The sequence below is a fragment of the Temnothorax americanus genome, unplaced genomic scaffold (genome assembly GCF_048541705.1).
Source record: "Temnothorax americanus isolate GAGA-0224 unplaced genomic scaffold, ASM4854170v1 Scaffold25, whole genome shotgun sequence".
NCBI classification, from domain to species: domain Eukaryota; kingdom Metazoa; phylum Arthropoda; class Insecta; order Hymenoptera; family Formicidae; genus Temnothorax; species Temnothorax americanus.
In genome coordinates, this window is record NW_027509391.1 from 399849 (window position 1) to 425507 (window position 25659).

Consider the following 25659-nt stretch of genomic DNA (forward strand, 5'->3'; position numbering starts at 1 on the left):
CTTTTCGTTATTTGACAAGGAAAACGGGGGAAAGGGGAAACCGAACCGGAGCGCAGCGCGCGCCACTGGCCTTCACGACGAGGAGGGGGAGGGATATCAGCTGATGCATCAGCCGATCGGGCGCGCCGTTTACTGCAGGGGACGCAGTGCCGGCACGGATGGTTTAAAAAAAAGGGGCATAAGGGGCACTGACTGTGAAGAATAGTTGAAAGTTGTATAATTAGAAATTTAAAGGAGATGAAGGGGATTGGTAAAAAGAACGATTGATGACGAACGTCACAGACGACCGTTGACGTCGAATTATCGTGGATTCGTTCACGTCAGCTGCATTAATTTAATCTCTCCGTTCGGGAAAACATTTTTCATATGTGATTATTTAAAAATATGTCCATATATGTTTTTTCTCTTATACAATCTCTGTTCGATATATAAGAAAAATAAGACTAATTAAAAAATAACGCGGTTTTTTCACAAATGGTAAATGATTGCGATTAGATCACATAATATTCTATATATATTTTTTTTTATTTTCAATTATCACATTTTTATGATCATATATACACAGCATTTTTCTCGTAAAAAATAAACAATGTGAAAATTATCCTTTTAGTCATTTTTGAACTCTTCGTATTATTTTTTTATATGTACGAACAAAGATTATGCAAGAGAAAGAGAATATATATGGACATATTTTTTATATAATTGTATGTATATAAACAAAATTGTTTTCGATTATCTCCCTTAATATACTGGTAGAAGTGAGATTATCTGTAGGATAAATTAACGATCTTACCTGGGATGCCTGATCTTGGCGAAGCTTCCTTCGATATGAGACGTTTATTCTTAAATATTTAATCGTCAGTAGACTAAATAAAATACAAAAAAATTAACATATTGAAATATACGTTTTATATTTCAGTAATATAAAAAATAAAATAAAATGATCATTTCTAAAAAAAAAAAAAAAAAAAAAAGCCGATAACTGTTATGCGAAAATCATCGGGAGACGTTGCCGGAAAGCGTCTGGACGCAAAATCGGGATGGATGCGGATGGAAATCTGCCGACGCAGACGGACGAATGAGCCTCGTTCGTAACATAATATCACATAGCCTGTAAGTTCGTTTATTACGATATCCATATGTGTCATTAGCCTTAAATGGGAGAGATTATCGATTAAGCTATTACGCTCCTCTCGGATCATCCACTGATAAGACGTGGCTACACTAAATTATTATAATGCGTATTAAATTACCTTACGGATTCGTTTAAAAATCATTATATATGTATATCGTCCGGCGTGCGGTCGGCACCGCGTAAAAAAAAAAAAAAGAAAACTGGAGAGATTACTAAATACAAAATACGCAGTCCACGGATGTAAGACGATAAAAAGAAAAGAAAAGGAGAGAACGACGGGGCAACGCTTGAAAACCGGAAAACCGATTACGAAGATCGATAATCACGAAATCATTGTACAAGTCAACGTGAGCGAGGGGCGTATTCTTTTCGCTTTGGTATTTCATAGGTGCGGTGGGTATAGCGCCTGCAATCTCAAGCGATCCTAATGTCAGCCAGCGCTATCGCATATCTCGGCTTTTTTTTTCCCCCGAATTATTAGACGTACGGTTCTTCGACACGCCGACACGTCAATCTCAACGACAGATTTATTCTGTCGATTTCTCTATAGCCGACATGTCCCAGATACGCGTTACCAAACATAAAATCTCTTCGCGAATTACAAATTACCTTTGTTCGCTTTGAGACTTTGAATGAACTCGCGTTCCTCGAATATTTCGGATTCAATTACAAAAAATTATCTAAATATCGAGGCAGTAAGAGAGAGGATAAAAGTCTGTTTCTCAAGTGTCGGTGGGATTAAAGGCGAGGACTCGACATCCTCGACGCGAATCAGATATCGATAAAGATATCCGTGATAAAGATCGCGATAACACTGGCGACGCCGGAACCGCTTAACGCGTGCTAAACATTTAGTCGATACACACATAAAGTGAGGGAGCGTCGCGCGGGTTTAAAGTTTAAACACGCGACTCCTGGAATTCGCTGTCGATTCGCGCGAATTCTGCCGAACGAACGGATTTCCTCGCGAATACGAGCTTACGCGGTACACATTTTTTTTTCGCGTGTTAACGCACGTATACGATAATCGTTAAATCACGAGTATAAGTTTCTCCTTTCTTTCCTCCCTTCGATCGATTACAGAGGGTGGCGATGCGGAAATAACATCGAGGTGAGTTGCGGAGGATGTGTTGTCTCCTGTTTCTTTACATTTTTCCTTTCTCTTTCTCTCTCTCTCTCTCTCTCTCTCTCTCTCTCTCTCTTTCTCTTTTCCTCTCGGCTCGTTGGTACCGGAAATGTAATAAGCAACACGGCTTAATCACCTAGCTAGATCCTCCTTCCCTCTTTTCTCTCTCTCTGTCTTTAACTCGAATATATCGAACATCGCTGTTTGGATTAGTTTAGTACCTATAATTAAGATCGGCACGCGGTATACATATTAGTGTAACGTACCCTATTATGATAAACCTAACGATAAAGTCGCGGGACTCGCAGGACCCCGAGAGACTCTCTCTCCTCTCTCTCTCACTCTCACTCTCACTTCCGCTCTGCGAGAAACAGATCTGGACTCACGACCAAAGAGTTGTCTTGGGCGATGAGGGAATGGCATGCTCCTTCTTTCTCCCTCTCCATTCCTTCTCCTTTCTTTTTTCCTCTCTTCTTCCTCTTTAAACTCATACACTCGCTCGCGCATAAAGGAACCATCGAACGTGCTCGTCGCGGCACGCGACTCGCAACGGTGTGCTCATCAAGTGTATAGTGATATAGTAGCAGGAAAATTCATCATTGGCGTATACATCGGGCACGCGCTAAAAAATAAATTATATACCGTCGTCCAACGTCCAACGTTACAAATTTACGTTCTTCGATGCTAAACGTCTTTCTCTCTCGTTCCTTTTCTCTCTCACACTCTCAGACTCTCACTTCTCTTTCTCTCTCTCTCTTTCGCTCTTTTTCTCATTTTTTTTCTCTTATTCTTATCTTCGCTCGATGACTAGAAACGTCGCTTCGCGCGGATCATTTGGTAAAAAAATTATGCGAAAATGGAAAACATCTGTAGAAAAAATAAACTCGCCTCCGCGAGGATAGCGCCGTGGTCTCGCGATGTGCCCCGCTCGAACGCGCGCCGGATTTAGCATGCGCGGCCGCGGCGATCCGCGTCGCTATCCCGCGGCGGCTTTCCTTTCTTCCCGGGCACGATAATTAATACGGTAGAAGTCCTCGCGACTGGGCGGAGTAACTGGTCGATGGGTGGTCGCGCTTTCGTATATCGCTCTAAATCTACACGCTACGAAATCACGAAAAATCTCGTGGCACGATCGGCTTGACGCCCCGGCGACGGCCTGGGTGTCCGATTTTGTTTTTTCTTTATCGCGTCTCCTTTGAATGATTCGCGTCTCTCACGCGGGATTCCGCGCGTGCGAGAGGGAACGGTTATTGTCAAGTAACATCGTTCGAGAGCGACCGCGACTCGAGGGGACGCGCTCGCGGGATGAGCTCGCGCGCGTCTCCTCGAGACGCGCGCCGGTATCGCCGACCGACCTGGTCCTGGTATCACTTTCATCGGTGACTCGAGAGCAAACGCTCGGAAGAGCGGTATATCACCGGCGATCGCCGGAGTGACAAGCGTGCCGACAAACACGTGCGAATAAACGTAAGCCTCCTCGGCTCCGATCGGCGATATCATATGGCAATCTAGTTGGCCTGCTCCGCACTCTGCGCCTGCTTCTCGATTTTGCGCGCGAGCTCGGGGCTCATATGTGGATGCGGGAACGGCAGCACCGGTTTGCGCAGGATCGTCGGCTTGACCTTGACCTGCGGCTTGAACGACGAAACCACCTGGCTGCCGCCGGTCAGATGCATGTCGGCGAATTTGGCGACGATCTTGGGGGTGGAGCGCGGCGGGAGGGGTGACCTGAGCGGCATTCCTGCTCCGCTGCCTCCACCTCCACCTTCCCCGTCGACGGCGACGGCGACGGCGATCTGATTCGAGCTGGCCGACCGGACGATCTCGTCGTTCTCCGCGTCGACGACGACTACGCCCGTTCCGTCGTGCTCTGCCGTCTCGATCCGCTTCAGCTTGTTGCTACCGGCGGGGGTGGCGTTCTCCGAATTCCCGGTCTTCGTGTTCTTCTTCAGGGTGCACTGGTTCTGCTTGGCGAAGCGCTCGGCGGCGGTGCTCATGTCCGGCGACTCCGGACCGCCGGTCGGCGACGTGGCCGCCTCCGCTCGCGAGGGTGGCGTTTGCTGCTGCGGCGCCAGCAAGGACGACGGTACCATCGTCTCCTCGTCCGAGCTGCTCAGGCTGCTGGACGATGCGGATTTCTTGCCGACCGGGTCCTGCGCCGACAGCGGCAGATCCATCACCAGATCGGGCGTGTGCTTTTGTCGCATCTCGCGGAACTCCTGAGACGTACGGGAGTAGGACGATGATTTGGAGCTCGGCTGCGTCTGCGAAGTGGCGCGACGCTGCCAGAGCTCGCGATTCGCCGAGAAGTTCGTCGTCGTCGTCGTCGTCGTCTGGGGATCCTGCGACTCGTCTTCTGGCGTTACGATGGTCGTTATCGTTGTCGTCGTCGTCGCCCCCGTTATCGTAGCGATCGTCGTCGTCATCGTTGAAGTCGGTAGAGAGTTCGCGTGCGACAGCTGCTGCAGCTGCTGATGTTGCTGCGCCAACATGCTCTCGCCGACGCTCTGCGACTTCCAATGCTGCTGCTTCCGGCTGGCGCCGCGTTTCGCCACGATGCCGTCCAGCGATGACATCGTCGCCAACACCGAACTGCTCCCCGAATCCTCATTCGTGACCTCCTCGTTGCTGCTACCGCCTCGTTGCTGTTGCTGCTGCTGTTGAACGGAGTTTGAGAAATCGCCGTCGATGGAGTCGACGTTATTTTCCAGGGCGATTTGGAGAACGCCGTCCGCGTTCCGTCTATGTTGCTCCGAGTGTTTCTCGTTTTCCGTAGGGGTGGACGCTCTGGCCGGCCTCGACGGAGTCACGGAATCAGCCTGCAAACAGTCACGGGAACAATCGTAGCGAGGCTTGAAGCGCGTACGCGGGGGGCTAAATGGGTGTGTGTTGCCTGAGTGAAGCCGACAGACGGGTCTCGTTTACTATTGCGGGTAATACGCAGATACTACGTCGTCTTGACCTATCAGCGGTCGTGCGCGCTGTAACGAGATACGAATTATTGTCGAATTATTATCGAATCACCTCTCCTCTCTTCTCACGTCTACAAGGGGTCTCGCCACCGGTGGATGTACTTTCGAACATACACAGTCACAGATAAACTTCATAATTTTTCTTTATACTGAAACGTCGATAATTTTAGAATAAATTAACGAAAACTTTTTTTCAGTGAATTGTAGCGAAACAGGCAGTTTCCTGGAATTCCAGTTTTCGTTTATATTTCTTTGTCTAAATTTCAAGTTGCAGATATATTTGATATCAAAGGAAAGTATAGCAAATAGCGATCAGTTATTAAAATTTCATAAAGGAAGATGTCAACGACAGATTTGTAAAAGACTTTAGAAAAGTCATCCAATGGTAGTAGGACACCCTATATACAATTTTCCATGTAACAACGTGTATAGATAAAAACTGGGGAGAGTGAAATAATTCGTGAATAATTTACAACTGCACGATATAACGACAACGTGAGGTATATGTGTGAATACCGAATGAAAGGGGTGCTGATTGTGTGATTGAACAAAGTACATTAATAAAACACGTGGTTCCAAGATATTTTCATCTAACAATCAAAATATCGTGTGTTAATCAAGGTACTTTGTAAGTAGTCTCGGCACGATCGGTTCAGAAAGCGTCTGTAAAACTAATCTCGGGACACTTAATAGTCGCTCGCATGCAAATCGGCGCACAAATATGAAGGGATGAAGTACACACACATAGAACAGTGCCACTTGAGGGACAGGATTAAAAACTGCTCGTAAAACTGAGACAGACACGTAAGCGGGCGCACGTACCGGCGTAATAAACGATGAATTAGTTTACCTCTTTTTGTCTCTTTACTGCCCCGGAGGATTAATAATGGCTATATAAGGCTATTGCAATGGGTGAGATTACTCTCTTTACTCACCTCGGAAGCCGAAAGGATATCCGCTGGAGACAAGCAGGCCCGCCCGCGCGAGCGGCATTCCTTTTGATCTCATCTACAGACCGAAGAGGAAGAATTCGCTCTACGAAGAAACTCTAGGAGACTCTCACAGAATCGACAAGGAGAAAAAAAATAATAAAAAAAAAGAAAGGAAAAAAGCTCGAACACACTTTACCGCCGAAATCTCAATCTCGCGATTTTGACGACACAACACGACTATGATAATTAATAGCTTAGTCACACAACTAACAACACTGGCGGCCAGTTTTATCGAACAGTTTTTAGTCCGCGTTTCGCTCTGCGTATATATGTGTGCGGCGCGAAACGGCATGGCTTTTCTCGCCAACTAAAGGGCCAAGAGACTAAACGTATATCTGGAAAAACATCAACCATCCCAACCGTTAAAACAATCGTTGACAAAAAAGAAAAAAACGTAAAGAAAATTAAAACACGCATACGCACACAGTAAAACGGAGGACACAGGCGGCGCACAAGACAAGAACAACCACAAGGCGGCACATGCAGCACAAAATGAATATGTATATTTATATTTTATTTACAAATATATCGTACAAACTCGTATAAAGTCCTATAAAGTACTCGTGTGCTGTTCCAAATTTAAGTTAACTTAAAATAAAACGTCTCTCACGTGAAGTGCCTCTCTCCCACGTCTCGTCGTCTTCCCTAATTCTGCGTCACTGCGTCGATTCTGTCCGCGAAATTTTAAAACACTTATATATACCTCGGAATCTCGCAACGGTAAACGATATTGCGTACATTTCGCGACGACAGCTCGTTAAATTACCCCCCCCCCCGAGCTTATCCAGTCACTATAACTTCGTCTTTTTTTCGTAAACTTTTTCGTGGAGAATGGAAACTTTGCACTCGACCATGAGAGAATCGCGCGAATTACATGACGAAGCGATGCGTGGATTCGATATGCAGGTGCAGTGCGAAGGCAAGAGATTTCGTGTTGTCAATCTACATTGTGCATTCTATAGACGCGGTTTTGTTCGCGCTCGAGAATATAATAAAGAAACGAAAAAAAAAGATATGTTGCAACTCGAGCAGCCATGCACCTGAGTGTGCGTCGTGAAGAGTACGGAGACAATACAAATCTGCTAGACGGTGCGTCGGTATGCAACAGTGCGACAATACACGCCAAAAAGCGAAGACGAACACGAAGAGGAGAAGAATCGGGCACAGATTAATCAGGTCAACTACTAAACGGTGGTTTCCAATACCTCTCGACTGATGATCGGCTGCGCCGACGACGAGATGCAGGGCACATTCGTCACTGCGGACGCGATAATACCGCTGGCGTTACTATTGTCCGTTATTATGTTCGTCGTGGCGGATGACATATCGGACGCCGCGCCGGACGACCAAGTGCTCGGATTCGCCGACGGGCCCATCAGCGGCGAGTTATTGCTCGACAGCATGCTGTCCGCCGAGCTGGACGCTCTTCTACGCATAGATTCCTCGCTGGACGATTTTAAAAGTTCTTTTTCACGCTCTTCATCCCTGAGAAAAAAACAAAAAGTACCGACAAAACGATTAGAAACTAATTAAATAATAGATTCGGATTTAAATCGTGAACTAACTTAAATAGTTTTACTTAAATAATAATTTGACTGAAATAAAGATACTGAAATTTTCTGTTAAGCGTAAAATAAAACCTATTATGATTTATTAAAATATTAGTACTAACTTTATCTTGAGCATAATATATTTGTCAGGAATCAGTCCCTCCCTGCCGGCTAGAGCGCCTCGCCACCAATCGTTGCTGACCTGCGTGTACAACGTCAAGGTATCGCCCTTCTTGAAACTCAGTTCTCTTTCAGACCTCGCGTTGAAGTCAAACTGCGCCGTAGCTTCGAGATTCTCTGATTCTAATGGTTGGAAAACAGATAGATTACACTTTATGAAAATATTTTCTAATTCAGTGAGGTCAAATATCTTGGAAAAAAAATTACCGTCTTCGGACGGGTAAACTTCCGAGTCCATGTCTTCCTGAACTTGTTCCGTCGGCGAATCTCCAACATCCCTAAATTATGAATCATGTCAATAGTCTAACAATAAAAAAGATTCAAGAAATGCCCGAGGATTGATAAAAAAATTGTAATATCTCTTAGATTCTTTTATAAATCCTGTTTATATACTTAATGTTAAGTTATTTTAATATGTGATATTTCATGATGTATATATCAATTTATGTTTACTTACACGTCGTCGGGTTCTCTGCTGATGTATTTTTCATACTGAGTGCCCCCAATATCCTCTGGGAAAATCTCTTCACAGAACGTAATAATGTTCTTGATAAGTTCGTTAACCTGATTCTGATACTGGACCTGATCCTTGTCCTCCGGAACAGGCACCAAGGTCGGGCCGAAGCAGATAGCCAAGTTATACGGATCCATCATGTTCTCGTCCGAGAATTCCGACAAACTGTTTAAGTACAGACCAGGCTTTAAAAATCCGGCGAAACTTCATACACGAATTCTTTGCAGAGCAATACTCACTGATTGAGAAAAGCAAAAAGATATCGCATAACGATCACAGCCGGTCGCGGCAGACTCGCTATCATCTCCTTCATCTTGTTGACAAAGTCTTGCTTCGATTCAAGCTGCGCTAACTCCATCAGATGCTCGAAATAAATAATGGGAAAGAGGGGTTCGCGCAGCTCTCTTAGATAGAGTTTTAGCACCCCGGCGACGCTGTTGATATCCGAAGCGTCAGTGACATCCGCAAGTGGATCTTCGCCACGCTCAAACCACTCGCGGAAGTTGTTGATCTCCACCTGCGAGCCCGACACGCGAAAGATACCCTGATGGTGCAAGCCATATAGATTGATTACGCGGATGCAGCTCTTCATGATCAGTGGTATCTCCTGATTCGTACTCTCCAGGTACTCCTCGAGTGAACCGCCGAACAACTTTGGCTGGCCGTTCATCTGCAAGCGACCGATCCGCTTGCGACGCGCTTGCTTCTGCTTCGTCGCGGAAATCGACGGATTCGGACTGGCGTTCGACCCATCTAGCAGACTCTGTCGGATGTACTCTTGTTTTGCATCTAACCTGGCTATTCTCGACGTGCCGAGAAGGTACTCCCTGAATTTCTACAAACATCAATGCGAAAGATAATGTAAGTTTTGTAAAATGCATTTTTTTACATCGAAGATAATTCTTATAATTAACGAAATTTACTTGAATATTTATTGTGTTAATGTTAATTTTTGTATTAACGTTAATAATCTTTTTATAAAAAAAAACGTAAAATCTGATTCTTCCAATCTTTATATATAAATAAGACAAAAGAAATTGGATAATAATCATATAATATAAATGAAGGAAAAATAACCATTTCTTCTCGGAAAAATAATCACTGAACGCGCAGATGTGCTTTTATCGGTTATTTTCTACTTGTCTCTTGCTCGCGTGCTTCCTCTATTCTTCGCAAGCTAATGTGACGATCAATAGTCGACCGCGCGATCATGTGTCTTTTGTTCGCAGCGGAGGAGAAGGAGATAGAACGCTCTCATAAAACTTACCGTGAGATAGAATTCTTCAGTCTCCTGTCTGTCAGCTCGCAACTTGATCTGCAACGTTTCCGGCGGCCTAGACGTAGGTACGGCGTTCTCACCGAAGTATCTCGAGCAATCGTAATCCTTGGCGGTCAACATCTCGAGCAGACTCGCTTCCGCCGTCTCCAGAGTCTTCCACACTTCCTCCGATTCAGTTCGTAGCGACGTCACCCTCTGCTGTAGCTGCTGCAGTCGTTGTTCCATCTCCGAGTGCAGCATCTTTTGCAGTTCGGGTTCGGGCGTCTATCAGGAAAGAAATAGAGCAATGAATCGCAATTTTAGTAGTAACAATGACTACGAAGAAATTCCGATAAAAACCAGAACATTGTTCATAGTTTTCGAAAGTTATTCTCTTTTATTTTCATAGCTGTATTATTAACTGGGTTTCATTAAAATAAAATCATAAATAAATCATAAATAAAATCATTATAATTTATATTGCTGTTTGATTAAAAGGCGATGAAGAAAGGCCGATGAGTTGACAAAGTTCGAAGTAATTCTCTTTCTCGTACCTCATCTCCACGCTGTCCTTGGAACTCAAACTTCTTGGGAATCATGAAGGCCGCGTGATGAGACTCCAGGAATCTCTGCTTATCCGCCCGAGAGTCGAGTGCACCGACGCACGCAGCTAATTGTTCGGCGCCAGATTGCAAGGAACGCTGCCTACCCTCCTCCGCGCTGCAGTGCATTAGCAATGCCCTTGCTATGCAATTGTGAAATCCAAAGTCCATGCACTGCGAGGGTAAAAGCAAATGTATGTACGCTCATTTTTTATCTATCTTTTGCGCTATGAAATAAATTAGATTACATTAGATAATAATTGAAGGTAGAAATTAAAAACAGTAAATTGTGTCTAACTTTGTCTTTGCGGTCTTTCACAATCATCTCTACATTTCTACATTTATTTTATCTTTTCTTAACATCGTTGTTTTTCACCTTTTAATATTTCATTGGATTTCATAATAATTTATTAAGTGACTGAATATAAATTCAATGTATATCGTAACGTTACAATGCAACGAATAAGTGTAACGATTACGGAGGCTGGTGAAAGCGCGGCCATTGGTCGCAGGGTCAATGGGGTGCACGTGCGAGCCCGAGTATGGATGAGCGACTTACGTCGATGAGATCGGACAGGTCGTCGACGAAATACTTGTGTATCGTCGTGTTTGAAGCCTCCAGGCACAGGATGTACTCGTTTCTTGCTTTGAGCGCCTTTAGTTTCGCCTCTTGGTACTTGCTCTTCCTCTGAAAAGGGGGATACGTCGGATTAGAGACGATGTTGCGCCTTACCCTGAAGGAGCGGTCAAGCGGCGAGAAACTAAGACCCGCCTATAATTAATCTTATTAATCGCCGGCGCCGACCAGCGTATTAATTGACCCCGTCGATTCCCGGGACGAGTTTCCTCGTCTCGCTTTTCTCCCCAAGGATTGTCTAAGCATGTTATCGCTTCTCATATTATCGCAATTAAGATCCTTGTTCTACCGAATAAGCCACTTACATGGCTTAAATTATTAATGTAATGGCAATACAATTTTTTTTTCTTGAAAAATTTAATCGATGCAGTAAGGTAATAACTTAATTTTTTACAAATATATATATATATATATATATATATATACTTTCGTAATAGCAGATATCTCGTAATTTCGTAGAAAAACTCTCGATCCTTATATAAGTTTTATAAACAAAATTTGTGTTCTTTTAAAATGCGAGCGATGACATCAACTCCAACGATACTGCGACAATGACGACGAGTCGGTCTCTTTTTTTCCCCAGTCGCTTGGCGCCTACACTCCTTCTCTCACATCTCGGCATCCCTTTTGCTTCCAGGCCGTTTTAACCATCTGTCTTATCGCACTTATAACCGCGCTGCTCGAGGGGGACCGCTATTTATTTTTCCATCAAGTTGCATGTGCTCGGCAAAAAAGCCCGCTATATAGCAGGTCGACCCTAAATCCTCGGTCGACGTCTGCTCGGATTGAAAAAAAGTGGGGGAAAAAAGGAAGGACGCGGAGAGAGATACGCGTCGTACGGATTTCCTAACGTCTCTCACGATTCACTCCGCGGAGTGGATGATATCCTCCCAGTTGTAAGCTGGAGAAACGCTTCGAGTCCCCGGGGACCTTTGACTCATGCCAACAAAACGGTGAAGCATATGGCCCTCGTAGAATGTATGGACGCGAACGCACATTTGTCACAGAATAAAAATATGAACGAGCAAATGCCCTTCTATTTTTACTCAAATTTCTCGATCCCACTTACCAGATTAAAAAAAAAAAAAACTGAAATTTTGAGTCTTCTCCGATCGTAAAATACCTATTCTCGAAGAATACCTTAAAAGTTTTAATGAGAAAATTTTATAACAGATCTAAAGATACTTAAAAGTTGAAAAAGTTCCGAGCAAAGGAGTACGAGACTGCGAGATTAGTTTGCAAGAATTGATATAATTTCACGCTTGCAGTAATAGCTTCATGAAAACGTTGCGAATTTATTAATTATAGAATAATCAGATGATTGAATAATCGCGCGGAAAGTTTTTGAGGGTTTCCCTCTTCCGTCTCGATTTTAATTCCACGGTCGTTATTCGCACGGCAGTCCGGTCGCACGAATCCAACTCTAGAACGCACGAACGAGTTTTCGAAAGACCAGAAAGACGAGATTGCGCTCCGGATTCAAGACGATTATCCGTTCGATTCCGTGAATCGTAACGGCGCGCGAGATAGTCGACGATGAACAAAAAGCGGAACAATTGCTGAACTGATGACGCAGATGCCTAATTCGGACATCCTGCGATTGGCCTGGATATCGTCTAGCCGACGCACCGCCGTTCGCTCGCGTTTCGACCTGCCGCCGAACATTTTCGTCGATCCGCATTTTATCGGCGATATTTTCGTGCGGCCGTCATTTCCGCCTGATAATGCACATGCAGTAGCGTGTAGCGAGGCGAATCAAATCTTTATTGGCATGGAAAGCACACTGGCGTAATAATCTTCGTGTCGACAGCAACCGTAAATCACGCAGTACGCGATAACAGAGCTATTGAGAGGAAGGATACTTCGACAAGAACTACTTCAACGTTGTAATATTCGAAACTATACTTACGCCGCGGCGCCGAGCGGAAACATTTATTTCGGTGTATCTTTCAAAGTTAAAGTTTCTCAAAGCTGTCTTGCAGACTGTAGTACAGTCGCGGACTTCTCAAAGCTCTTACTTTGTCAATGTCGTAAAAGAAGACTGCACACAGAAGTGACAGAAGTCGTTAATTTTTATTATATACAATTGTTTTAAAGACTAATAGTTGTCCAGTTTTATAGGTTTGCGCACCGACGAAGACGGATCCGACAGTTGATCTTAATGATGTCCTTATTGTTAAATTGTGACAGAGAAAATTAGTGGCGCGACTGTAGAGCCGTAATGAACGCTGAATTCCGCTGCGCTCGTGAAACGAAATTATTAAGACGCAGCAGACGGCACTCCAGCCTTGTTCCAGCTGTCCTTTCAATTTCCTTTCAATCGCATCGACGAAGCCGAGACACGCGAACTTCCAGCTACGTTCCGCCACGCGAGATACCTCGCTTTAAAGGCGCGCGACGATCAAAGAACACTCGATCTCTCGATTTCCATGCACCAGTTTTAAGCACCAGTTATTGACTTATAAAACTAATCTCAATATTAACTTTATAATATATAAAATCAATAACCCACAGTTATGTTTCGGTAAATTTATAACATAAAATTCACAAGACCACCTCACACGTAAACTCATTTCGATTTTTAAGAACCAAATCTAATTTCTTTATGTAAAATATTAAAAATTATTTGAAAATTTTTTCGAGACGTTAAATTGTTAAAATTAAATAAGATTTATCGATTGGAAAGAAATATCTTGATTAAAAGTTTCAACAACGTTGTTAAGGCTCCTGGGTAGTCACCGCGGCCATATTGGATTCTTACTATCGAGGCGAGGAAAACACCCAATTTTGTTGTGCATGCCATTTTCAAATAAAAAGACATTTCAATAAAACATCACTATAGATCGTTTCAGAACACTTTAAAATTGGCCGAGAACTACCCTTTTCCTTCGACAATAAACAAACAGCCATAAAACGAAGTTTAAACATACGGGAAAAACAGCCGTTTAACGACTATCGAAAGGAGGTGAAAACGTTCCTTCCGCATGCAAATCTTACTTTTCGGCCAATTTTACGACTTTCACGAATACGTTAAACGTTTAGAGCACAAGCACAGAGCAAATAATAAAGAAATAGCACGCACACAACAAAATAGGTTGTCAACATGTCACAAGACAGAATTCTCCATTGGAGAGAGTGAGAGGAGAGAGTGGCGTCGCCACCGTCAACGCAGAGTTCTCGGCTCAGGGACCAGGAGCCTTTTAAAAGTTTCATTCCTGACTTCCCAGAAGAACCGCGCAATTTCCCGGCATATTTACGAATCATCGCACAACGGGTAAACGTATCGAAGCATTTCCCGCGCATACGCGGCGCGTTGCTTTGACTTCGCGGCGAACAGCGAACAGCTAGGTAGACGCGCAACGGCGAAAAAGACGCACGTTAAATCCGTGTGTTCATCATCGTGGAAAGATTTTGCCGCCGTATATCGTCGCGTTAAATCGCTGCGTCTTTGGTGTAAAATCACTGTCAGTCTTTCGCCAGAAGCGACGACCGTTCCGCCGCGTCAGATGCCAGCATCTTGTCAAAACGGCAAAGGGAGTGAAAAGGAAAGTCGCGGATGATCGTCGACGAGCAATCTCTCGACCGATCGTATCTCATAACACGTCGTCATATTGGTGCCAAAATCCGAAGGACGCGCGCAAAATCGCAATATGCCAGATTTATCCATGGCCAAGGTCGCTCTCGAAAAAGGCTCGAAAGAGGCTGAATAAATCGCGTGTGATCGAAGCAACGTCTCTATTCGTTATCGCGAATGATATGAAAAATACGCGCGTGTCAAATTATACAGAAATTTAAATATTTTGTTGTAACAAATACCGCTTGCGTGAAATTTTTATCCAGAATTGTCAGAGCGTTTGTCAAATTTTGTTGACCCTGCGATACAGATTTATCCAGATTTTAATCATCTTGATAGAGTTTTAATTTCGAGACTCACTATAAATGCGTGAGATATTGAGTATTAAAGATCTATATTTTCAATGTTCATATCGGAAAGACGTTATATATATTGCCAGTCAGGTCGATTTAAATTACTTTAATTGTTATTCTATATACTAGCGAAAGAAATTTACTATTCTGTTTATTATACACCGTCGACCTAGTAATCGGTGCTCCATCTTACAGTTGTTATTGCGATAAATATTACCACAGCCCCAGTTGTCGAATTGGCACGACACCCGCACGGTATACGGGAGGTTCCAGGTTCAAACCCTGGCTGGGGTAATATTTTTCGCAATAAAATTTAAAAACTATTTAATTTAGAAATTACATCAACTGACCAAAACCATGGTCAAAATTAATGATGTCTCGATATTGATCTGAAAAAAGTGCTGTGTGAATCCGACAAACCAAGTTGGCTCACAGTTTTTCAATGTTCATATCGAAAAGACGTTATATATATTGCCAGTCAGGTCGATTTAAATTACTTTAATTGTTATTCTATATACTGGCAAAAGAAATTTACTATTCTGTTTATTAAAGATTTATCTATTCCGTAAAGAAAATACGATAAATGGAATCTAAAACGTGCTACGTACAATTTTCCTTCGCCACGCCAGACCAAGTTGCAATTGTCAACACAATTTGACGCAGATGAAACGACCAGGGAGAAGACCTGCGATGTATTATTCTATTCTACAAACCTACCTTGTTGACTTCCTTTTCAATGAGCTTGTACTTCTTGCTGCGTGCGAGTTTCTCACGGCTGTCCGCGTTCGCCACTTCGAGCTTGTTGCGTTGCTGCTCGGCGACGCGAAGCTTCGTCTCCGCTTGTCTAGACTCGGCCTGGTAAGCCTGATAAGTCTTCATCGTCGTATGCAGCTCGTGCAATACCCGGAGTATCTCCTCGTGCGTCTCGTAGCCGATCTCGCGACACTGCAGCAAGAAACGCCGAAAAGATGTAATCTCGCGATTAAAAGGATGTAAAATTGGTATACAATGTCTCCGTAATATGAATTTAATTTTAATCAAATGCAATAAAGACGACATTTCTTCTTCCGGAAGAATTTGTGGTTGTACAATAGCGCGTACGCGTAAAGAAATTTACGAGATATAAATAAAAGCGCTATGTGAGAGGTTTACGAGAATCCAATTACAAAAATAAAAGTCGGGGCGCAATTATAAGAGAACGTGAGAAGCAATGTATAGTTATGTCGAGAAATTCGTCGCGATGGAATCAGCATTCGTATTCATTCAACCAGCACCCGACGTGTATTGGCACTGCCATCAAGCTGTGGCGAAACATCGCGGCGGCGACGGCGACGGCAACGGCGAAGGCGGAATGGAGACATTCGAGGCAATTAATTGGACGAGACAATGGAACAGTCGAACTTCTCACGACACGGCGGCGCGCGACGATGGCACACAATCGCGCGATCCCGACTAACTGCCTAACGGTACTGTTGTACCGCGTGTGGCGTACGTACGACACTCACACGCTTGTAAATTCGCTGCACGTCCTCCATCACCTGATTGAGACGGCCCACGAGGTGGGTGCTGTAGACCTCGGACAGGGCGGCATGGTCCCTACTGAGGGACTTGGTCTCGTTTACGAGCTGCTGCCAGCAGGCGTAGCTGGAGAACAGGGGCCATTGTTCCCGCCTGCGGAAAACGATCGATAAAGACGATATTAAATCGGCAACGGATGTGTGTTCCGCGCGCGTGTATACCAATGTAATTACACGTTACACGGCAATTAAATCGGCCGCTAACGAGCCGATAAAGCGTCGCGCTCGCGTCGTCTTGCGGCTCGAACGACGTATCGTTCCGTCGTTACGTTTGCACACGTAATAGCGATCGTTCTGCTTGCTCGTTCATGCATATTGAGTGCGCTATATATATCCTTAGGTTTAGGATAAAATGGTATTTCTTTCATATGTTAAATGAGAAAGCTGCCTAAAATCTCTAGTTTTACAGATCAAAAATTTCTTTAATGTTATAGATTGAGTGTCTAAAATTATTTTGATATCACAAACAGATCTTCGAAATCTGTTTGATATAAACGGCATGATGATCCTTCGATACAAGCACCTTGAAAAATTATTTTATTACAAACGTTTACAAACGATATTTTTAAAACTGCAAGTGGGCCATTTAAAACGAGGTCGTCCGGTTATCGACCATAAAACCTACTTCACGGTAATTATATTTCTTGTGAAAGGGTAAACGAATGTGACGACGTAACCCCGGATGCGGCTTCGCAAAGAAGAGGAACTATCGATTCGTGATATTCTCCCGGAGCGAAATGAGGGAAACGCGCAGGAGGGAAAGAGAGTGTGTCGACGTGGTTGCGGATTACGTTTTACCCGTGTGTACCATGTGTACCGGTGTACCGCGAGAGAGGCGTCCCTTTTGTGAAACGCTGAATACGGCGAATACGGCGCACAAAAGGGGCACCCCGCGCGTTCAGGGTTGAACGACGAGAAGGAATAACTGGGGCATGTTTCAAACGCGGGAACGATGCCATGCCGCCGGATGGCTGTGCACGCGCGTGTAGGACGCGGGAAAAATGCGAAGCCGTCCGCTTTTCCGTCATTCGTTCGTTCGTTCGTCCGCGTCCATCGCAAAAGTGGAGCGCGGAAAATGTCAATCGCATCAATACTCTACGGAATAAATGCGAGAAATATAAATCGTCGCGAGATATATGCAGCAGAATTCATAAGTCTGCTAACAATGACGTTTATTATCGACCGATGATGTAATACGAACAATGAAATAACTTTAAACTCTCTGTTATATATCGAAATAATTTTATATACCACCAAAATTTTCCTTAAAGAGGAACGAGACCTCTAATTTGAGCTTAATTTTCTTACAATGACAGTGTAAAGAAAATTTGCAATATATACAATTGCTTTCATATTACAGAATCTCTAAAATCAATATGTTATTATAAATTAAATATTAAAGATATAAACACAGACTATGAAATATTATTTTAATTCTGTAAGTCACAAATATCTAAAATAATTTTAATATTGCAAATAGTTTGTCAAATATTATCTGTTTATCCTAGTCGTGCTATTTCTCAAATATTGATTTCTATCTTCCCCAGACATTGACGATTTAATATTGACTCTTAAAAGGAAAATTCCTTGAAAGTATGTATATATATAATAGAATATTTAAGATCGTTGCTGATTTTAATGTAAAATCGCAGTTCTGCGATAAATATTTAAGGTATCTGGATCGAGCTCTGATCCAATTAATTATGCATTTCATGACCGAAATGTAATCATGCATGATCAAGGTCTACATCGACTACATCTCGAATATAATTGCATATTTAATCAAAATTTACGTAATGTAATCGCGAAACAATTCGCGTTGCGCAACGTGATGTAATGTAATAGTGCAAATGTAACGCTGTTATATAGACGCGTGTTATCGTTTCAATTGCGTCGTGCAACACGTGGTGCACGCGCCTGAATTACGCAGTGAATTAATTAACGCGTGTATCTTCATTAATCATGTAATGCTACAATCCACGCAGAATTATTTTCTCTTGTTTTCTCGCCATTTCGCTTTTTGTAAAATTATTCAGCTAACCAAATTTCTGCGTCGTTAATTTAGTTTTATCGTATTCCCGGTAAAAAAGTAAACACAAACGTTTAAAACGAATGTGAGTCGTTTTAACTCTTTCGCTAAACAGCTAATTTTCTTGTGATTAAAATATCAATTAGGTGAATAATAATAGATTACTTTGATATGACGCAAATGCAAAATCGCGTCTGACGCATTTGTGATCATATGCACTGTCTCTAAGATAATAAAATTGTATATCTTATTGTTAGCTACACTTTTCTATATGTTCTGATGTAGGTATATATTCTTCCTTTTCAATCTAAATGTTTTTTTTTTTATAAAAAATGTAAAAAGGTATATACATTAGAAATAGAATAAATAGACATGATATACTTATCGTACTTTTGTTTCTGCTCCTTATGCCTCAACTGTATGCTCCTGGCCATCTTATCGAGGGACTTGCTGTAGTCTAGCTCCAGTTCCGCCCTTTTGCGGAAGAAATCCTGGAGCTCGGCCACGAGGGCGACTTGTGCTTCCATCCTCACGTCGAGGCATCTCAGCTGTTCGTTCAGCTGTAGCCGTATATCTGCAAGCAGAGAAAAGGGGGAAGAGAGCCCCGTCAGTGCGTGTTCCGATCACGATCGTGCGTTTTGGGTGTCCCAAGATACACGCGAAGACCTGTAAAAGTAATCCCCGGAAATTGGTCGCCGCTGAGCTCGCCAAGTCTTCTGGCAAATAAATTTTCATCTTCTCAAAGTCGAGACCCATATCAGTCTGTTGCTACCTATAGAAGGTCATGAATTTCCGGAGGCTACGGAAAAACGACTTCCGAGTTCTTTCAGGGTCTTCAGGATCGTTTTCGAAACCGATACCCAGGAATTCTCTCATCTCTATCGTAAGTTCTCGAAGGATCGAATATACATATTTAATAATAAATACTATTATGTATTGTAGATGTTGACTTATTGTTAGAAATTAATTGTATAATGAAGTTGTTTTGAGATATAGATTCGGTTTTTAACACCCTCACGTCGAAGTCATTTTATTCCCTCGACGACGATAACAATGGCAAAGAGGCGGCTGCTGCGCGGAATAATAATGTCTCGGGAATTAATGACGGGTGTCGCGAGGAAGGACTTTGACACGATCGTGTCAGAGACTTCCGACTCTCTTTCTCTCTTTCTCCCCAGTAATCCGTATTCCGTTAATGTTATCCGCAAGACAATGACGAGGAGGAGGAACGACGTGACGTCTCGACTTTGCAAGACGACTAAGCTAAAAATAAACGATGTACGCGACACGAAACGATCTATCGTTTCGTAGACTTTGCCGAGACGAGGAGGAGGGGAGAGAAAGAGAGAGAGAGAGAGAGAGAGAGAGAGAGAGAGAGAGAGAGAGAGAGAGAGAGAGAGAGAGAGAGAGAGAGAGAGAGAGAGAGAGAGAGAGAGATGATCGCGCTCGCGCGCGCGTACTGCGTGATTTATTGTCGCGGCCGTATCTCGTTTCCGTTTCGAAACTTCCTTCGACTCCGATAATAAACAACGGGTGACCGCGGTTGAATACATTGTTCACGTAATCCATCGTCTACGCGAGTGAAAGCAATTTTCATTTCTCCGACATTTTTCATGCGCTTATTGTTAGCGCGCTCAGAACAAATGGAATCTATCTCTATCCCTAATGTCTAAAAAAAATCTTAGAAATCAGTTCCTTCAGAATCTTTGATTTTTCCAGATAAAAAAACATCCGAAAATTCCAAGTCGTTTTAGTTTCCCTAAATAGTTGATGCTTTGTCTGTACGACTAAGGCTGCGGTCCACTTAACACTACAAAAAGGCTTCGAAACCTCCCTTTCTCTTTTCTTTCAGTGAAGAAAGAAGGAGAAGAAGAACGCTTCAAAGCGTTTGTATAGCATCAAATGGACTCCGCAGCCTAATTGAGAGATTGAATTTATTTCAATTCTCTCAAGTTTTCGGAGAAATAATTCGGACTATTACCATACCGCGCAAATCATTCAATCTAATTTATATTATTACACTTGACAGACGCTCCTAAAACGGAAATACCATTTCGCTGTATATCTGTCTTCGCGTAAGCGTCAATCAATCAACGTAATTGGACGATCGTCGGGATGAGGGACCAGGAGCCAGAGTGCTGGACTGGTTTTAAGGCACTCTTTCTTTCATCGAACCGTGCAACGATTCGAACGAATCGTTAAAAGAAGAGAGAGAGAGAGAAAAAAAAAGCTCCGGCGATAAACGAGTATGAGCGGCGTACTTCGAATCAAAATGGGCGTTTCTGACAGATCGAGAACATATGTATAATGGTCCCGTCCTGATCCCGACGTCGATGCCGATGTCGCGTTTTCGGGAATATCGTTGGTTTCCCCGAAAAAAGAAAAACAGAGAAGCCTGGGAGAAACGTCATTCTCGGCCACATGTCAGTTCGTTCCACGTGTTACCAATTATCGGGAGTTCTAAACGGATCGGTTCATCGGCAGCTTAGCCTCGAAACTCACGAATGGACCTTTTATGAGAGACGGCGGCGGCCGACGATAAATGTTAATTCCGGGAAATACCAAGCGCGGATGAAAAAGACCGCCGCGTTTTTTTGCCATGGCGACCCATGTCTTATAATCGTCACATATGTGGCTAACTAGATCAAAAAGTAAGAAAATTTTATTTAAACTTTAATAAAAAAAATATTCAAGTCAATCTAAAAATTAATTTTTAAGTTTTTTAATTAAAAAATTGATTTCTTTTTTCTTCGGTTTCTATTAAAGACATTTATCTGGTTTTATAACGCAGAAAGACACTCCCAATTAAAAATTAAAATTATTCAGTTAATGTTATTAACGTATATGTAAAAAATTATGTATGGTAATAAAATGAATATTTGACAGCTAACGAATAAAAATTAAAAACAAAATAATTCTGTATTCTGCTGAGTAATTTTCCATATTTGTGTCTTTGTTTTGCAAAATTTCACATATTTATTTAAGGAAGTTTTCCTAATTTTAACGAAACGCTGTAAATTAAAGATCCCGAAGAGTGAAGAAGATTGTCAAGAGACGATTCCAATCTTGACTGTCTCGTTTAAATAATTTTGAAGGAAAGATCGATACTGAAGAAGGACTACCTTCCGATAGTCTCCGCCTATCCTTATTTAAAATTTAACATTATACCACTGTTACCTGCATCGTTATGTATATTTTATAAAAATTGTCTGCGAATAATTTTAATTATATATCTATATATATGGATATATGACAAAAATATTTTAATTAATATTAGAATAATAATATTGAGCATAAAGAAAAATTACAATAAAAAATAGCTATACTTATAATAAAATAATAAAATAATTATACATTATTTTATATAAACTAGTTTAATAATATAATAACATCATTATTATAAAGATGTACTAGTTTCATATTTATATAATTAATTATTTCTCTTCTATCTACTTTTTCTTATGTTTCGATCATTATCTATACCATTATTATAAAGCAACAGGGTTTGCATTTTTTTTTGTTCGCTATGATCTCGGAAACCAATGGACCGAATTTTTACCAAACGTATATGAAATAGAGGTAGAATTTCCCGGGGAGTGCTATAGGGTGTATAGTTTTTCGTTACCGATCTTCTGGAAACCGGTTTTTCTAATTTCTTCAATTTTTCGGTAAATAATTGACGGAGTTTCAAATAATTGTATATAAAACTGGGGTTGAATTTTCCGGGGAGTGCCATAAAGTGTATAATTTTTTGTTACCGATCTCTTTGGAAGCCGGTACTGAAATTTTTGAAATTAAAAACCATTTGACCAAATTTTTATTAAATTTCATATACTTTTAATATCGATTTTTTTGAAAACCGGTATCAGAAGTTTTTCGAATTAAAAACCATTTGACCGAATTTTTATTAAAAGTATATGAAATAGGGGTAGAATTTCCCGGGGAGTGTAAAGGTAGAGTGTATAGTTTTTTGTTACCGATTTTCTGGAAACCGGTTTTTTTATTTTTCTAATTTTTCGAGAAATAATTGACCAAATTTTTACTAAAAGTATATGAAATAGGGGTAGAATTTCCCAGGGAGAACTATAAAGTATATAATTTTTTGTTACCGAGATCATAGCAAATAAAAAAAGGCTACAAACTGTTTTTTTATTATAATAGTAAAGAATTTTACACATAGAACAGGGGTAGAATTTTCGAGACTAAATAAGTTGTTAAATTCACATGTTAAATATTAATCAAATAATCAATATCGAAAATCGCTTTCGAAAAATAATTGATCGAATCTTCCTGTGGTGTTATTTTTTGACCCGGTATTTATTCCTTATACACACACACACATACAAACACTAACACAAACACACATACACAATAGATGTAAATTCGACAAGGCAACTTCCACGTGGTACATCTTGGGTAATGCTAATGCCGGCGGTATTGACACAAAAAATTGAGGTATGGCATATGCAAAAATGCTTTATTTCCGAAATATAAGTTTGTAATATTGAAAATTAAAAAATGGCAAAAGCTACGCGTATGAGAGCAATATGGAGAGAGAGAGAGAGGGGGGGAGAGAAAGAGAGAGAGAGAGAGAGAGAGAGAGAGGGGGGGAGAGAAAGAGAGAGAGAGAGAGACTATTTGCGTGTCTTAATACATATGTTCTCCGGGGCGAAGCCCGGCGGGGCATGCTAGTTATTAATAATGGAAAATTTTCACTTTGCTTCCTCTGATATCCCAAGAGAATAATGAGTTCGAACGAGGGTTTCCTTTCCAAGGGCGAGTTTCGATGCGCTCCCGGACGAAGGTCCTATCGATCTCCTTACTTCCGCGCGCGTGATTCATCCTTCTCGAAAGGACGCGGAGCGATCTTTGACCCCGAAACGCGGACGAGCCGCAGACACGCAACCGACACACGATGGAGGTAAATAAACGCATTTTCGAATGCACACAACGGGGGCTTCTATGTACAGGGTACCCTAGAATCACAGAACGGCTCTTTGCCTTTTGGTAGATGTAAAGTTTTTTTTTCGGAAAAAATATCAAGCATCAAATCAATTAAAAAATAATTTACTGAAAACAAGGAAATTTTCTAATGAATTGAAAATTCCCCTTTTTAGGAAAAAAAAACAAATGGCAAAATTATATTTTGCAATTAATTTCGAGCAAACCTCAACGGGATTTAAATTCGGAGTTCATAAATTACCGAAGATGTATAGTAATTAAAAAATAAAAAGTTACGATAAAATACAAATGTCGCCCTTCGTATATAGATTGGTCAAAGAAACTGCGGTCGAAAGAACATTCGGCGTTTCTGAGACACCCTATATGCAGCACCCCCACTGAGTTAGTCATCTAACGAGCGAGAGGTCGATATATGTCGCGCATCATCGTGGTCGGATGCATCAACTGAACAAGCCGCTAACCAACGAGAGGGGTAACGACGGATCGTTCGAACGGTCGATGGCGTCGATCACGAAAGGAAGGGAAAGGGCATCGCGACGTTCCCGTCGTGTACTCTGAAGACGGAGAATTGTGGCTTACTATATGACTAACTAGACCGCGATAGGCACTATTAGCGAAATAGGCTGTACGGTGCAGCAGGCCGTTCGTTCCCCTTCAATCCCGTCCTGATCTTTCCTCCTCGAATGATCGATTATGACTACATTATCAGTTGTGATTAGTATACGGAATATCCGACAACACGGAACCTTAATTCTAAATAATAACTTCGGCCAATCACATTAATGTAATAACACATTAGTATATTCACATTTATATTGCAATCATACAAATATAAATTAATATTAGTATCAATGTTGTTAAAATTAATTTTAATCGATATCGCGAAAAACGGAAAGTTATTTAAATTTCTATTTTTCTATTCTTTCGATTTACACACGAATCTATACAACGCGTGATTATCGCATGTAAGCAAATAGAAAAATTTTAATTCATAATTCAAATAAAAATTTGTAAAATAAGCATGCACAAAGGTAGTTTTACAAAATAAATTTACAAAAATAATTTTCCAAATGAGAGATATTGGGCTCTTCAGTCATCAGTGTTAGATTTTCAAATTAATCACGAAAACGCGTGTAACGCGTCTTTTATCTTGCTCAACAAACTTTGTAAAGTCGGTGATGTGAGGCGAAAACTTCTAGAATATCGTCGAAGACGAGAGGAGAATCTCGCACAAAAACGTGTCTATGCTTAAAGAGAAAGAGAGAGAAAGGGAGGCAAGGAGAGGAAAGAAAGACAGTCGAGAAAGCAGCTGCGCCTAAAAACCACCCACGACAAAGCGCGAACCGGTTGAAGCGCAGCATATTGCACCCCCGCCGCGACCAGAAATACACGTGTGCGTGTGCAACGTTTATCAAGAGAGAGAGAAAGAGAGACAGAGGGGGGAGGGAGAAGCGAGGTCGAGTCTTTGGAACGATCCTAAAATACATTCAACCACCATTTTATTCTCGAAGACGCCGCGAAGAAACAAGTTTCTTCGCCTTACACATACGGTCGGCCTTCGATCGAACAGATTGTTCGAAGAATGGACAATATATCCGAGAGTTAAAAAGTAACGTAATCAATATCGATTAAAACAGCTAAGAAATACATAGATAGAGATACATAGATGCACGTGTATATAAAATCTTTTAATAACGTAATATTGTAAAGTATAATAAATAAACTATAAATTAAAAAGGTAATTTATCATCTCTCAGTGTTGATCATGACTTAAATATCAGCAACTTTTATTTTAACGTTCCACATTATAGATCACTAATGTTTACTTTGACATTTCGTCGCGTTTGATTTTGTGCCGATTAAAATTTTCATCGTTACTTATTAAAGAGGACGCCAATCGAGTATAAAAACGGAGAATATATTCTAAGAAATCTGACTTCAATACCGCTTTTACTTACGCGAGTTTGCCGCATGGTAGACACGCGACTGCAGCTCGTCAAAATGATACGCTAGTCGGATCGCATGACGTGCGCGACTCGTGCACAAGCAAACCGTAATTTTTTCGCGATCTCATGCATGTACATTGCACATACCGCGCGTGATAAGTGAGGGGCGAACGGCATCGTCAAGGTTGACTCCAGGTGTGCCGCATATAACAGAATCTCTCCGCGATATGGCATGGCGCGGCGCGGCGCGTC

The 25659-nt window shown here is 41.9% G+C and overlaps 1 protein-coding gene across 4 annotated transcripts in view; it reads right to left on the reverse strand.

Moving 5' to 3' along the window:
- Positions 1–1107: 1107 nt before the first annotated feature.
- Positions 1108–25659, reverse strand: part of LOC143899067 (SLIT-ROBO Rho GTPase-activating protein 1) — a 65980-nt gene continuing 41428 nt past the window's right edge. For all 4 annotated transcript variants that reach the window (XM_077409026.1, XM_077409027.1, XM_077409029.1 and 1 more), the window contains 12 exons: positions 18890–19073; positions 16399–16564; positions 15611–15838; positions 10889–11017; positions 10282–10503; positions 9737–10012; positions 8709–9304; positions 8413–8634; positions 8163–8233; positions 7898–8078; positions 7431–7710; positions 1108–5080 (listed from right to left, as the gene is read on the reverse strand). In XM_077409026.1, the coding sequence (XP_077265152.1) occupies positions 3770–5080; positions 7431–7710; positions 7898–8078; positions 8163–8233; positions 8413–8634; positions 8709–9304; positions 9737–10012; positions 10282–10503; positions 10889–11017; positions 15611–15838; positions 16399–16564; positions 18890–19073 (3866 nt within the window). In that variant the 3' untranslated portion in view covers positions 1108–3769. The remainder of the gene's footprint in view (positions 5081–7430; positions 7711–7897; positions 8079–8162; positions 8234–8412; positions 8635–8708; positions 9305–9736; positions 10013–10281; positions 10504–10888; positions 11018–15610; positions 15839–16398; positions 16565–18889; positions 19074–25659) is intronic.